This window comes from Ipomoea nil, unplaced genomic scaffold, assembly GCF_001879475.1.
Source record: "Ipomoea nil cultivar Tokyo-kokei standard unplaced genomic scaffold, Asagao_1.1 scaffold3100, whole genome shotgun sequence".
In the NCBI taxonomy this organism is placed as follows: Eukaryota; Viridiplantae; Streptophyta; class Magnoliopsida; order Solanales; family Convolvulaceae; genus Ipomoea; species Ipomoea nil.
This window is the reverse complement of record NW_017619528.1, coordinates 262,186-278,371: the sequence shown is the minus strand read 5'-3', so window position 1 is coordinate 278,371 and position 16,186 is coordinate 262,186. Positions and strand designations below refer to the sequence as shown.

At 29.4% G+C, this 16,186-nt stretch overlaps 2 protein-coding genes across 2 annotated transcripts; both read left to right on the top strand.

Annotated features, from left to right (window-relative positions):
- The first annotated feature begins 2,446 nt into the window (after positions 1–2,446).
- LOC109166459 lies at positions 2,447–2,869 on the top strand. Its single transcript, XM_019315413.1, has one exon. It carries the CDS (start codon positions 2,447–2,449, stop codon positions 2,867–2,869), a length of 423 nt encoding a protein of 140 aa, XP_019170958.1.
- A 538-nt stretch (positions 2,870–3,407) lies between these two features.
- On the top strand, positions 3,408–6,279 carry LOC109166458. The gene is made up of 2 exons (XM_019315412.1): positions 3,408–4,530; positions 4,619–6,279. Exons 1-2 carry the CDS (start codon positions 3,408–3,410, stop codon positions 6,277–6,279), a joined length of 2,784 nt encoding a protein of 927 aa, XP_019170957.1.
- The last annotated feature ends 9,907 nt before the right edge of the window (positions 6,280–16,186 follow it).

Sequence of the window (16,186 nt, the reverse complement as noted above, 5' to 3'; positions counted from 1 at the left end):
AGTAATGTTGGAAAAACATATTTTCTAGGCATTTGACTTTTGCCATTAATTCCATAATTCATTTAGTTCTTTGAATTATGACTGTCCATATTTGGTTAAGTATGAATAAATGAATATTTTGTTTAAATTCATATTCTTTAGTTGGTTCATACTCCTTAGATTGTTTTATGCATTCGATCACATTAAGTGCATAATATTAAGTTTAATTATGCAATTAGGGTTTGTGAGATTTTGCTTTACAAATGATAGCATATCCTTTTGGTTTGATATTGTTTGAAATTGTAAATTCAGTTATTTCTCATGAATTTGATCTTTATGCATTAAAATATTTTCCCATGGGCTTACAGTTTAAAAAAATTTTAAAGTATATATTCAATACATTATTATTCAAAATGTTGGGTCTCTTTTGGTTTGGACTCATCGGTGTTTGAATATTAAGTTTATACTTTAAAATCTCATATTGTAAATTGCTTTAAGTTATGCAATTTCTTTGGAGTATATGAGTTTAATGTTTAATTTTATGCATATTTGTCCTAAGCATAATATTATGTTTTAAATTATGCAATTTTATTATGCCTTTAGCAATGCATACTTAGATGGAATTATATTAGTTCCTATTTAAGTTGGACTTATGCATAAACTTTAGTCGTGGTAGTGCCTGAATTTAAGCACGTTTAGTCCGCTAATTTAGTTCACCATTTAAGCTTTAATCATAGGTGAACCATACAGTTTTTGGTGTATACCCTACAGTTTTAGGTTCATACCCCCAAACAGTTATACATTAAGTATATATGAATCGGGGAGACATACTATTTTTAATGGCCATGACTTAAGAACATCTTGTGCCACTAGTCTCCTTAAATTGATACTCTATTTAAGGAATTGGTTTTCAGTGGGACTTAGTCTCTAACCACCTTTCCTTGGAGTATATTCAGTTTTTCCCATCACAATTTGGTATAATCTGTTTGTCAAATTTTTAAGTATTCATTGCCAATGTGATTTTATTTCGGTTTATTAAAGAATAGCCAAAGCATCTTTAATTTACTGAAATATCTTGAGTTTTCAATCTTGGTTAATTAAGGAAATGCTACAGCATATTCAGCTACCTAAGATTATTAAGTTTTAATCACATAAAGTTTAGGCAAGAATTTGATAATTGTCTAGTGATCTTATAATTTTAATTTGGTTTTGGAGTAGCCACAACATCCTTAATCTGTTAAAGTTATATATTAAGCGGTTTATTTTGATCACATAAAGTTTTGGACATATCATTTGTGATTAATTGTATGTAATATGATGAAATTTAGCCCACAGGCAATTTCGTTATATTTGTATAATTAATCAGGATGAAATATTGGACTACGGTCATAATTTCGCCCACAGGCAATTATGTATCGGAATGTAGTTTAGTAGTTTTATCAGTAACGATAGAAATAAATCAATTTATTTACTTTATGGTTATTTGTAAATAATTTCCAATTCTATCATGAAGTTTAATTTTATGATGTAAATTTAGGTCATATTTCTTAATTTGCCCACAGGGATTAAGAAAAGGAACATGATCTCTTAAGTTTTTTATCGGACTTAATAACTAGTTGTTAGTCAACCAAACTCTGTGCCTAATATAACCTGGATTGATGGGATACAGGATTATGGATTAGATAGCGCATTCAGTTATGGTACTCAGACCGCTCAGTAGATACCAATACACCATCTAGGGTTCTGAGTCAGGTCTGAGACAAAACATGGCTGACGGTCTACCGTTAAGAGGCAACAGAACAGGAACATCAACTATGGCTGGAGATCTACATGGCTACGCTTCCGCTATCATACGAGGTCAGGTTTCTCGTATACTATGGTTTATTACAGTTAGACTATTGTATATCTAACAAGATAAAGTTACCGTTAATGATAGTACCTCCAAAAAAATTACATGACCTTTTCTTTCTTCCGGGTGACAAGAGGACAAGTTTCTTAGACCACATTAGGACATATAATAGTATGTTTTGTTTTACTTCAATGGGTGGTAAAGTTGATAAGTCTATCAACAGTGGAAATGCCCCACCAATTTTCAAGATAAATGGGCAAAATTTTCATCTAATTGGAAGCTTATTACCCTTAGATGGTAATCAACCAAAATTTGCCCAGCTTTACATACACGATACTCAAAACGAGGTCAACAATCGCATCAACAAATTCAGGTGGTGTGTCAAAAATAATTTACACTTAGCTATTAAACAATTTTATTTTATGTGGAAAATTGTAACATTAATTGAATAAAGTATACATGTTTAAACGTTTTTGTAGTAATGACGAGGGGAAATACAGAATTCATGAAGGGGTTGTTGCAGACATAAAAGAAGTATTAGATGAGCATAATGTGTTAGTTAAATCATTTCGTATGGCTAAGGGTGAGATTGAGGCTAACCCCTGAGTCGAAGTCAAGATGAGGCTCATTGGCAAAAGAAGTTCTGATGCAAGAACATATAATTTACCAACAGTTTCTGAAGTTGCAGCTCTAATAGTTGGTGATTTAGATCCAATGTTAGGTCAAAGAGATATTTTGGTTGAGTCTAAATGTGGAGAATTGAAGCGTATAAGTGAGCTAAATCCACCTTATCTACCCTTACAATATCCGATTTTGTTCCCATACGGTGAGGATGGTTATCGTGAAGATATACAATTCACGGTAACAACTTCAAGCTCTACCATGGGAAGGCAACGAATATCACAAAGAGAGTTTTTCGCTTTCCGTATACATGAAAGGATAGAGGAGGTCAACACACTCCTGTTTTCCAAGAGACTACAACAACAGTTTTTGGTAGATGCGTACACAATGGTGGAATCCAGTAGACTAACTTACATCTGACAAAATCAAAAGTCGTTGAGGTGTGAAGCATACAAAGGGTTGACAGATGCTTTGACACGTGGTGAAGTGGACCCTACCACTCAAGGTAGGCGAATTGTGCTACCATCAAGTTTCACTGGGGGGGCTAGATACATGATACAAAATTATCAAGATGCCATGGACATTTGTCGGTGGATTGGTTACCCAAATTTGTTTATTACATTTACATGTAATCCCAAGTGGCCAGAGATACAACGCTATATCAAGAAACGGTGTTTGAATGCTGAGGATAGACCCGATATAGTTTGTCGAATTTTTAAAATGAAGTTGGGTTCGCTTATCAAGGAAATAAGGATGGGACAATTATTTGGGGAGGTGAATTCAGGTTAGTAACTAATAATATCATGCTTTCATTTTGGACATATTACATTTTATAATAAGATGGTTATAATTTTTTTTTCCAGTTATATATACAATTGAATTTCAAAAGAGAGGGTTGCCTCATGCTCATATTCTACTATTCTTGGCAAGACAACGGGCTGAATTATCCACTTCTTATATGGACAGTATTATATCAGCAGAGATTCCCAACAAAGATCAAGATATAAATTACTTTAATGCAGTTGAGGACTTCATGATTCATGGTCCATGTGGTAATGCAAATAAGAAGTCTCCATGCATGGCCAACGGAAAGTGTTCAAAGCATTTTCCCAAAAAATTTGTAGAATGTTCGACCTTAAATGAGGATGGTTACCCAAAGTATAGGAGACGTGATGATGGTCGAACAGTATTGAAGAATGGTACGCAATTGGACAATCAATATGTAGTCCCCCACAATAGGTACCTTCTTTTGAAATACAATGCACACATAAATGTTGAGTGGTGTAACCAATCAAGGTCTATCAAATATCCTTTCAAGTATGTCAACAAGGGTAATGATAGGGTGACTGCTGAGTTTTATAAAAGTACAGTCGATGAACATTCTGCTGAGGTTATAGATGAGATTGGCATGTACTATGACTGTCGTTACGTGTCTGCATGCGAAGCCACATGGCGACTTCTCAGCTTTGACGTCCAATTTAGAACACCAGCTGTGGAAAGATTAAGTTTTCATTTGCCAGACTGTCAATCTGTGATATTTGATGACGATGATAGTATTGAACGCGTGCTAAGTCATCCTACAGTAGCCCAGAGTATGTTTACTGCATGGTTTGAAGCTAACAAGAAATACCAAGATGCAAGACTTTTAACATACATTGAGATGCCAAATAAGTTTGTGTGGAAAAGAAATGTTCGCGAATGGCATCCAAGGAAAAGGGGTTACTCAGTTGGTCGTATATTTTATGTACCACCAGGCAGTGGTGAAATATATTACTTAAGGTGTCTGTTGAACATAGTACGTGGTCCAATAAGTTTTGAAGAGATCAAGACTTTTAATGGTGTAACTCACTTGACGTTCAAGGATGCATGTTATGCCCGCGGCTTGCTAGATGATGACAAGGAATACATTGATGCAATCAATGAGGCTAGCCATTGGTCGTCTGGACACTCCTTGAGAAAACTTTTTGTCATACTGCTAACATCAAATTCAATTTCAAGGCCAGAATCGGTTTGGAATGTTACATGGAAACTACTTTCTGAAGATGCTGAATTTCACCATCGAAGAGTTGCTGGAAATCCCGGTTTGTTATAATTTATATTTTAATATATATTTTCATTATGCAACATAGGTTTACTATAATTGTCTAACATTAATAATCATGATTACAGAGTTGATGTTGCCGGAGGAATCGAAAAAAAATTATGCTTTGATGGAAATTGAGAAATTGTTACAAGCTTATAATAAGTCTTTAAAAGACTTCCCACCCATGCCATTACCAAATTTAGCTGATAGGTCATTACTTAGTAATAGATTGCTGTTGGAGGAATTGTCTTATGATCGTGAAGCTCTGTTTAAGGAGAGTGAGGTGTTAACTTCCAAATTCACAGATGAACAAAGAGTTGTATATGACACTATAATTGCAGATGTTCAAACAAGAAATGGTGGTTTATTCTTCGTATATGGTTATGGTGGTACTGGAAAAACCTTTATGTGGAAGGCGTTATCAGCATCGTTGCGTTCTAAAGGTGATGTTGTCATTAATGTTGCTTCAAGTGGTATAGCTTCCTTGCTTTTACCTGGTGGTAGGACTGCACATTCACGATTTTCAATACCCATATCAGTGAATGAGGATTCAACATGTAACATCAAACATGGTAGTCACCTTGCTGAGTTAGTTATAAAAGCAAAGCTAATAATATGGGATGAGGCTCCTATGATGCACAAGCATTATTTTGAAGCTCTGGATAGGACAATGAGAGACTTGCTTAGATTCAACAATCCTTTAAGTGCTGAGAAAACATTTGGTGGAAAAACAGTAGTATTTGGTGGAGACTTTAGGCAAATATTGCCTGTGATTCCAAAAGGCACAAGGCAAGATATTGTTGGGGCCACTATAAATTCCTCATATTTATGGAATAATTGTAGAGTTTTGCGATTGACAAAGAACCTTCGTTTGAATAGTATTGAACCTTGCGTTGACCAAGCTAAAATTGAGGAGTTTGCTAATTGGATTGCTTCGATTGGTGATGGGACAATTGGTGGCCCAAATGATGGGTTTGCAGAGTTTGAGATTCCAAATGAATTGATACTACCATGTGGCGATGACCCTATTAAAACCATTGTTGATACAATTTTTCCAGATTTTTTAAATGGTAGATGCGACCACGATTACATGCAAAGTCGTGCGATATTAGCACCAACACTAGATGTTGTGAACTCCATAAATGAGTATATGACTGAATTGCATAGTGCAGAGAGTAAAACATACTTCAGTTGTGATAGTGTTTGTAAGTCAGACTCATCAAGTGGTATTCTTGGAGAAGTCCACACTCCAGAGTTTCTTAATGGGTTGCGTGCATCTGGAATTCCAAACCACGCATTAACATTGAAAGTTGGATCACCGGTAATGTTGTTGCGCAATATAGATCACTCATTAGGTTTATGTAATGGTACGAGATTGGTTATTACAAGATTGTCCGAGCATGTTATTGAGGCTAAAATAATGACCGGTGACAATGCCGGGAGTTCGGTGTTGATACCAAGAATGTCTATGTCTCCATCGGACACAAGATTGCCTTTCAAATTTCAAAGGAGACAGTTCCCATTAATGTTGTCATATGCAATGACAATAAATAAAAGTCAAGGTCAAACACTATCTCATGTTGGGTTGCTCTTGAAGAAACCAGTGTTTGTACATGGTCAATTGTATGTTGCTGCGTCTAGAGTTAGCAATCCTAAGGGTCTAAAGATTCTAATTTGTAATGAGCTTAACAAGAGTTGTATTTCAACAACTAATGTTGTGTACCATGAAGTTTTCAATAATTTGTAAATAAATTACTAATTTGCAATTTAGTCATTTTCTTATGTGTTAATGCAATATACTTGACAAACTGTTTAACATGTAATATGTGTATTTTATTACATAACATATTGCACAGTCATTTAATTTATTACAATAACAATATCTAAAATTAAAATATAATTTATTGACCGTGCATCGCACGGGTACCATGCTAGTTATATAATATAATTGAAGAATTGAGTTGCACCGTTTATGTTTTCTGATGTTATCATTGTTTGAATTCGAGCAAATAATTGCCCAATTAATAGCTAACGTGTAGATATACGCATTCGGTGCTGCAACTTTAGAGATTTTATATATCAGTGTTTAGGATTTGTTTTAATTGGGCTAATTAGCTCGTTGTCTAGCAACTCGGTTATAGAAATTATTTATACAAAAGATATATTTTCTATGTAGATATATAGCAATTTTGTCATCTTTGTATAATTAAAAAAAAAAACATAATATCACTGGCTTGAATTACACATTATTGAAAATCTCTTTGTAGATGACATTGGTAGTAGTAACAGAATTTTATCCATCTTCCTCTAGAGTTAAAACCTTCAGGATAGGTGACTCGGGAAAAAAGCCACATACAATTAACCGTGATTAAAGATTGTTTTTTTTCCAGTAATAACTCAACGTGAGTTAGTGTTTGACCCTGACTTTTGTTGATAGTCATGGCATATGCAAGCATCAACGTGAATTGTTTTCGTTAGAACTTGAAGGGCAATCTCGTATCAAAAGTGTGAAAGACATTTTAATTGAAGATTTTACTTTTATTAATAGTATAGATATAAATTGGTGTACATAATAATTGATAAAATATTATTTTCTTATAAAATTACATAGAATTTCAAATGGATTTTCCCATTTATTACACATAATTTGTTTCCGTTATTCTCACAATTATAATGGCTTAATTATTCTCAGAATTTGATAACCATTTTTCATTTTTAAGTACATATGTACTTTAATCTGTGGTAACAATTAATTAGATAGAGATATTAATTTGGTCGGGAATGTGGAAGATGATGATTTTTTTCTTTTATTATTCTCATTGTAAACATAAATGATATTGCAATAAAAAATTTATGATATTTTATCAAATTGTATCTCTTTTAAAATATAATTTTTGCATGTTTAGGGGTTAAAAAATATTTTAAAATTATTTTTATTTTTAAAATATTTTTCAGCAACACAAACACTCCCTTAGTCTCGCATAAAAAAACTGATAAAGAAAAGTCATTTCACTAAGGAAATTAAAACTAATTAAAGTAAATCTAATCATGCTATATTTATGTGTAATTGTATATTAATTTCATTTTGAAATTATTGGTTCACATATTTGAATTATTTATTTTTTCTTTAATTATTCTCATTGTAAACATAAATGATATTGCAATAATTAATTTATGATATTTATCAAATTGTATTTTTTAAATATAACATTTTCTCATATTTAGGGATTAAAAAATATTTTAAAATTACTTTTTATTAGTAAGTATTTTTATTTTTAAAACATTTTCCAGCCACCCAAACACTCCCTTAGTCTCTAATAAAAAAACTGATAAAGAAAAGTCATTTCATTAAGAAAATTAAAAATAATTAAAGTAAATCTAATCATGTTATATTTATTTGTAAGTGTATATTAATTTCATTTTGAAATCATTTGATTCACATATTTGAATTATTTATTTTTTCTTCAATTATTATAAACAGAAATTATGATATTTATCAAATTGTATTTTTTAAAAATATAAGATTTACACATGTTATGAGAGGTTATAAAATATCTTAAAATTATTTTTTATTAGTATTTATTTTTATTTTAAAATATTTTCCAGCAATCCAAACACTCCCTTAGTCTCCCATAAAAAACTGATAAAGAAAAGCCATTTCATTAATGAAATAAAACTAATTAAAGTAAATCTAATCATGCTATATTTATTTGTAACCGTATATTAATTTCATTTTGAAATCATTGGTTCACATATTTGAATTATTTAAAAAATTCATATAATTAAGTTGATTTATTCCAAATTGTATTTCATATATATTATAATTCTAAAAATATGAATAATAATAACAAAGAGAATTGTACTTAGAAATCAATAAAAAAAATGTAAATTCTAAATTTTGTATTAATAAATTTAAACTCTAATCGGACGTATTTCCTTATATGATTGTATAATACATTGTATATACACATAATATTTATTAATATGTATATAGGAAAATTTTATAATATAATTTCATTAATTATAATTTATATTGATAGATTTACAATTAGAAATTATATTTAGAAATTTAAAAAGTAGCATTTAAATTTTGTATGATTATTATAGTGGATAAGTGTATGTATGTATATTTTTAAAAAAAAATTGTAAATATTCATGTTTTGTTAATTTTATAATTTAATTTCTTTAATTATATTTCATATTTTATTAATTATAATTTGATGAAATTGTCACAAATATTTCTATGGAAGAAATCTTATATTTCTCAATTTCTTTAATTATATTAATTATAATTACCAAATATTGTGGCAATTACTATAATAATTTCATTAATTATATTAATTATAATATTTGTTCTCTTCCAATTTTAAATACATTATTATAAAATTACATAATAATTACACAAAAGAAGGAAAGAAAATTTATGAGAATAATTACCTTTAATAAAAATTAGGAAATTTTATTAAAAAGTAATTATATATTAAGGTAAGTATAATTTTTTTGTGCCAATAATATTATACATTAAGTATAAAGATATATATGTATATAAAGCTCCCCTATACTAATATTTGGGAATTGCCAATTGCCCCGCAAAAATGGCACCCATTATTAACCATTGATCTCAAATCATGTGGTTGAAATTTTTTTATCTAACATTTGGATTTATTTTTGTTATCAAATGCCCTCCATTTTTAAGTGAATTACAACTTTATCATTTTATAGCTCATTTTCCCTTCTACATTTTCTACTTTTCTTTTCTGTTTTTGTCTTCTTTTGAGGATAGCTCCACGTGGCTATTACAGTGTTACCATTTTCCCCTTCATTTTTCCTTTTTTTATTATTTATTTTCTCTCTCCAAAATTGATCCCAAACCTATACATTTACGGGCCGTTTGGTTCACGGAATGAATTTGGAGGGAATAGGAATGCTATTCCATAGGGAATAGAATAGGCAAGGAATAGAATAGGAATTGTATTCTGTTGTTTGGTTCGCTAAAGGAATAGACATTGGGAACTGTATTCCAATGTTTGGTTGGTTAAGGAATAGGAATAGAATATATGTTTAAAAGACATAAATGCCCTTGTACAAAAACTATTATTATTATTATTATTATTATTATTATTATTATTATTATTATTATTATTATTATTATTATTATTATTATTATTATTATTATTATTATTATTATTATTACAACAACTATTATATATCATCATCATCATCGTCATATCAAGTGATTAATACTCAAAACAAAATAGTCATATAAATAACAAACTTGTGTAAAGAACATTTAACAATATTCAAAAGAAGCATAACATATGTTATTTCTAACAAAATACTCAAAACAATCCAATGCAAGTTACAATGTTCATAAAATGATTAATTGATAGCAAGGAATCTTCTGATCCATTGTAGTCTTCGATCAGGATCAAGACTGAGAAAGAAAGCTACTTTATTAGGATGATCAGTGAGCTTAAACGAAATAAAGTCCATTTCATCATTTGCCAAACCATCAACCTCTTTTAATGCACGTTCAAGCTGACTCTTTGACCTCTTTTAATGCACGGAATTCCTCACTTTGGACCTAGAGTCTTTTGTCATTTTATATAAATTTTGTGATAATTACATTAATAATATAATAAACAAAAAAAAAAAAAACAACATTAAACAAAACTGCTGCGGCTGCGGAACCCTCCGCGCCGCAGCAGTGTATATATATATATATATATATTACTGTTGCAGCTCACCGCAACCGTGTATATATATATATATATATATATATATATATATATATATATATATATATATATATATATATATTTTTTTTTTTTTTTTTTTTTTTTTTTTTTTTTTTTTTTACTGCTACGGCTCTCGCCGCAGCAATGTATATATATATATATATAAATTACTGCTGCGGCGAGCCGCAGCAGTGTATATATATATATATATATTACTGCGGCGGCGGCTCGTCGCCGCAGTATATATATATATATATATATATATATATATATATATATATATATATATATATATATAATTAAATATTTAATTGGTAAAAAATAAAATTCTGAAAATTTACCTTTGATGTCGCAGAAAGATTTGCTTGATTTTGATGTTGATGATGCTTTAATTTGATCTGGCTGGAAAAATTGTTTGATTTTGATGTTGATGATGAAGGAATCGATAATGATGATGAAGGAATCGGGAAGGATAGAATGATACGTAGGGAGAGAACGGCGAGAAAGATAAGGTTAAAATTGAAAAAAAAAATATTCTATTCCTGAGGACTCAGGAATAAGTTAATACGAGGGGGGCCCTGGTATTAGCTATTACCTCATCTGAGGTAATAGGCTATTACTAGGAACAGTATTCCTAGTAATACACATTGTTACCAAACAGAAGAATAGGTCTGTTACTGGGAATGCTATGTCATTCCCAGTCTATTCTGTGAACCAAACGGACCATTATTCTTCCTCCTTTCTCTTTTTTTTTTTCTTTTTTTGAAATTCCTCCTTTCTCTTCTTTTCTCCCTTTTTTTTTTTTGTTTCCAAGTCTAATAAAAAAAAATTATCTTTTAACTCCTGAGAGAGTAACTTTATATATATTTTTAACTACAAAAAAACTTAAATATAGAGTGGCAGAACTAGATTACGAACCTGCAATAACATATTGGCTATGACACTAGAAGACATTATTATTAATATTATTTCTAAATATTATGATCAATCAGAAATTAGTTGTATGTATTTCTAACAGTATTTTTATGACTTGCAACTCAACCTCTACATTCAAAATCCCCTACATTTATTCAAAGAAGTTTATTCAACTTCATGTGTCTGTTTTCATAGTTGAATCATTTCTCCTAGAAAACACCATTGACTGCATGTCAATTGAATCATCAAATTTTCTATGTCATGTGTTCTGGGTCAGACAAGTGGGAAGTCCATTAAGTTTAATATATTCATGTATGAACACAATTAGATATTCAAATGCCACCACAATCAATAATAAAAGATTCTAAGAATGTTAACAAATTATTAGGTAGGAATTGGTTAGCATCAAAGGAGAAGCTGAGGTAGGAAATTTTGTAAAGGAGTTGAAAAATAAGACAAAAATGTTTGTTGCTAAAAGATTCAAATTTAGAGTTCGATGATTCAACATTAACAGGGCGTTTGGTTGGAGGGAGGAATTATGTGGGAAATGAATTATAATTCCACGGGAGTTGAATTACTGGGAATAAAGTGGGAATTTAAATTCCAGTGTTTGGTTGATAGGAATAGAATTACTGGAATTTCAATTTCAATGTTTGGTATACATGGGAATCGAAAGGGAATAAGTAGTATAAAGTCAAAAATGTCCATTATTGTTGTTAGACATTAATTTTAGGTTAAAAAAAGGAAGGGGTAATTTTGACTCATCACTGTCTTTTTTTCCCAGGAATTAAAATACCAGGGGGGGGACATGGGATTTTAATTCCATGAAAATGGGGGAATTGCAATTCCATGGAATTGCAATTCCCTCCAACCAAACTACGGAATTTAATGGCCTTTGGAATTAGGTGGGAATTAAGTGGGAAGGAAATTTAAAGGGGTCGTTTACTTCATTTCTCTGTTTTTCCATTTTCAGTTTTCCATTTCTCCATTTCTCCAGTTTTCTTTCTCCATTCTTCCAGTTTTCCATTTCTCCATTCCTCCCGTTTTCAATTCTCCATTCCTCTAGTTTTTAATTTCTTAAATTTTTATTTTATTATTAGTATTTTTTATGCGCGATGCCCAAGAAATAGGTGCCCAATATTAGTCCTTTATATTAAAATTTTAAATTTATTTAGATTTTAGATATTTAAATTATTGTAAATAATAATAATAATAATAATGTAAAATATATTTATAAATTTGATATTTATATTTTAGGAAATAACTAGCATATAATTCTAATATATATATATATATATATATATATATATATATATATATATATATATATATATATATATATATATATATATATATATATATTATTGAAGAATATAAGAAAAATATATGGTGGATGTATGTGTATAGTAACAATATTGGAAAAGTAACATAAGTTATAATGATAAGCGTGTGTTTGCCCAAAATATTGTATAGTAGAACTTTTTTTACACAATGTATAAAAGAATTTTTTTTTTTTTAAAAAAAAAACGGACATAAATGAAGGGCATAATAATAATAATAATAATAATAATAATAATAAAAAAGGATGAGGGGAAAAGAAAAAAAAAATGATAATAATACTAAAAAGAATTTAATTAGTAATGAAGGAAAGGGAATGCATGAGCAGCCAGCAAGGAATACGGGAACGCAACAAGCAAGAGTCGATCCCTGGATCTCAACAGCACTGTTCACGCGCATTTTGCCATCTCTCCAAATGGAGAAGTTGGTTTTTTCTTTCTCCAAAATCCTTAAGAGATATGGAGAATGGAGATAGAGTAAGAATTTGGAAGAATGAATTTAGTAAACAAGTTTTCCAATTTTCATTTTTCTACTTCTTCAATTCTCCAAATTTTCAGAAAATCCTCCATTTTTCCAAGTTAGTAAACGACCCCAAAATCCCTCCAACCAAACGCCCTGTAAGACTAAGGAAAGTGTGCTCCCGCTATTTGAATAGAATTGAAGGTTTGGAAAATGATGAGTTCTTTTTCCTCCATTTCCCCTGCAAGCTTTAGACGAAATTGATTATTCTCTTTTAGACCTAAATAATTGCTTGTTGTCTAATGCAATGTATACCATATTTTGTTATTAATAATATAATATTGTATTATCTTGTTATTATCTTGTTTAGAATTATAATTATATCATGTTGATTATTCAAATTTTTATATATTATATCATTTAAAAATTAGAAAACATTAATTTATCGTTGGGCATGACGTTTTGCGTAAAGTGTGTCCATGTGACTAGTTACCATAATAATGACACCGAAAAAGGTGACAATATATAATTATTAGATAATAATATTAATAATTAATTATTAAGGCAAGTATAATTAATTTTGTACTAATAATATTATATATATATATATATATATATATATATATATATATATATATATATATATATATATATTTATTTATTTATTTATTTATTTATTTATTTATTTATTTATATATATACTTTTAATTCTATTTTGATAAGCATAATCTATGTATATATTTTAAGAAAATATTCATTATTAAAGAGGAGATATAATTTAAAAACTAAATTATTAATTAGATTGCCTAATATAATTGTCCTACTAATTGATTCCATGCTACTGTGTATAATTCATATATTTGAAAACTTTTTAAAGTTGAATACCTATTAATTACCTTAATAATTAAGATAATTTTTAGTCAATCAATATTTAATAGTACTAAAAGTAGTATTTTTAATTTTTATAAATAAGATATAATATTATTAAATCAAAATAATTAAAAATAATGTGTAATATTACCAAAGATTTTATAATAGTAATTTTTATTGCCTAATAGAATTTGTTAACTATTAAACATTGTTTATGGTAATTATTGTGTGACATTTAATACTAAAATTATCAGGTAGAATTTTTATAATTAAGGTTTAATATTATTAAATTAAATTTATTAAAAATAATGTGTCCTCAATATAAAATAAATTATACTTGTCTTAATAATTATTTATTAATATAAATTTACAATTATAAATTTGTATAAGAAAAACATAAAAACTTCTGGTTAAAAAAAAAAATCTCCATTTCCTTTTTCTCTTTCCTCACCATCACATTCCCACCCTCTTTAGAAAAAGGCAAAGTAGGATGAGAAAAGGCCTTCATCTACAACGTCCTCACCCCTCAATTCGATTTAGCTTTTGCTTCATTGTTGTTTTGCCCAGCGAACCACGTAAACCCTTAACGCTGCTTGTTAAAAAAAACATAGAAACTTGAATGGCATGTACAAATCTCGAATTCAACATACTAACTCTAAGTTTCATAAAATCTTACAAAATTGCCGTTGTTATCATCCTCGATTGCATCTCTACAATCTTCCATAAAAACTAAATCATTAGGGTTCTGTTACCAGGGTTCTTCCTCCTCAATTTCCTTTTGTTGAAGCAGAGCCTCCTTAAAGTATCTTCAAGCTTATACCAGACGATATAAACTACAAAACATATTGAAGTACGGGAGAATATAGTTAGAAAAAGGTAGAAAATTCATACGAAAAGAAAGCAGAGAGATGAGTCTGAGAAGCCCTACCGATGTGGAGAAGGAAATGATGGGGGAGGCTAGGGATTAGAAGAATTATAAATTTGTATTTATATGTGAAAAATACTAATTCAAAAGAAAAGTATAATAATTTATTTATTTAAGATAATAACATCATCATTATTATTATTATTATCATTATTATTATTATTATATTAAATATTAATTGTATTATATATATATATATATATATATATATATATATATATATATATATATATATATAGATATATATATATATATATATATATATATATATATAGATATATAGATATATAGATATAAATATAGATTATATAGATTATATAAATTATAACAATAAATATTATATATAGATTATATAAATTATATAAATTATAACAATAAATATTATATTGCGCAATCTATTTAATATTAAAAATACAACAATTTTAAATTCATATTCCTATTTTTCCGTCACTACTCAATTTTGAATCAATGATATTTAGTTTACTCTAATCTATTCATTCAACTTTGTTATTTACTTTTCATTATTTATAAATAATTTAATTTAATTTGTTTTTTTTTTTTGTTTTTTTTTTTTCCTTTTAAGAGTTGATGTTATAGGATTCAGATAAAAAACAGTTTGCTTTGGTGGAGTTGGAGAAGTTGCTATCTTTATAGGGGAAGAGCTTGAAGGACTTTTCATAAATGCCAATTCCAGTGAAAACCTATAAAAAACAGTATAGGTTTGAGTGAAAACATGTTGATAGTTGAAGAGTTGGCGACGAAACATTGGTAACACAATTGATTGACGAGCAAAAGAATGTTTACGACTCTGTGATGAATGATATTGATTCCAATGGAGATGATTGTTCTTTGTATATGGTTACGGAAGAACAGGCAAGACGTTCGTGTGGAGAACATTATCGTCAAAGATAAGGAGCCACAGTGATATTGTTATGAATGTTGCTTCCAGTGGAATAGCATCTTTGCTCTTGCTGGGAGGCGGGACGACGCATTCCAGATTTGCTATACCACTCTCCTTGAACGAAGATTCCATCCCACGTGCAATATATCGCAAGGTAGTGACCCTGCTGAGCTTATAATAAGGAGCAAATTGATAATATGGGATGAAGCACTAATGACTCACAAACACTATTTTGAGGCTTTGACAAAACCATGAGGGATCTATTGAGGTTCGCCATACCGGGTAATGCTGAAAAGACTTTTGGTGGAAAGACAATAGTTTTTTGGGCGACGATTTTAAACAGATCCTACCTGTTATTCCAAAAGCAACAAGACCAGTAGTTGCCGGAGCAAATATTAATTCTTCATACCTGTGGACAAATTGCAATGTATTAAGGCTCACCAAGAACTTGAGACTATGGACCTTAGCTTTAGAGGAAGATAGACAGACGGTTGATTGGTTTCAAAAT

Coding starts and splice junctions, on each gene's coding strand:
- LOC109166459 (XM_019315413.1), top strand. CDS start 2,447: ATGAGGCTCATTGGCAAAAGAAGTTCTGATGCAAGAACATATAATTTA.
- LOC109166458 (XM_019315412.1), top strand. CDS start 3,408: ATGGACAGTATTATATCAGCAGAGATTCCCAACAAAGATCAAGATATA. Junction 4,531..4,618: donor AAGAGTTGCTGGAAATCCCG/GTTTGTTATAAT, acceptor TCATGATTACAG/AGTTGATGTTGCCGGAGGAA.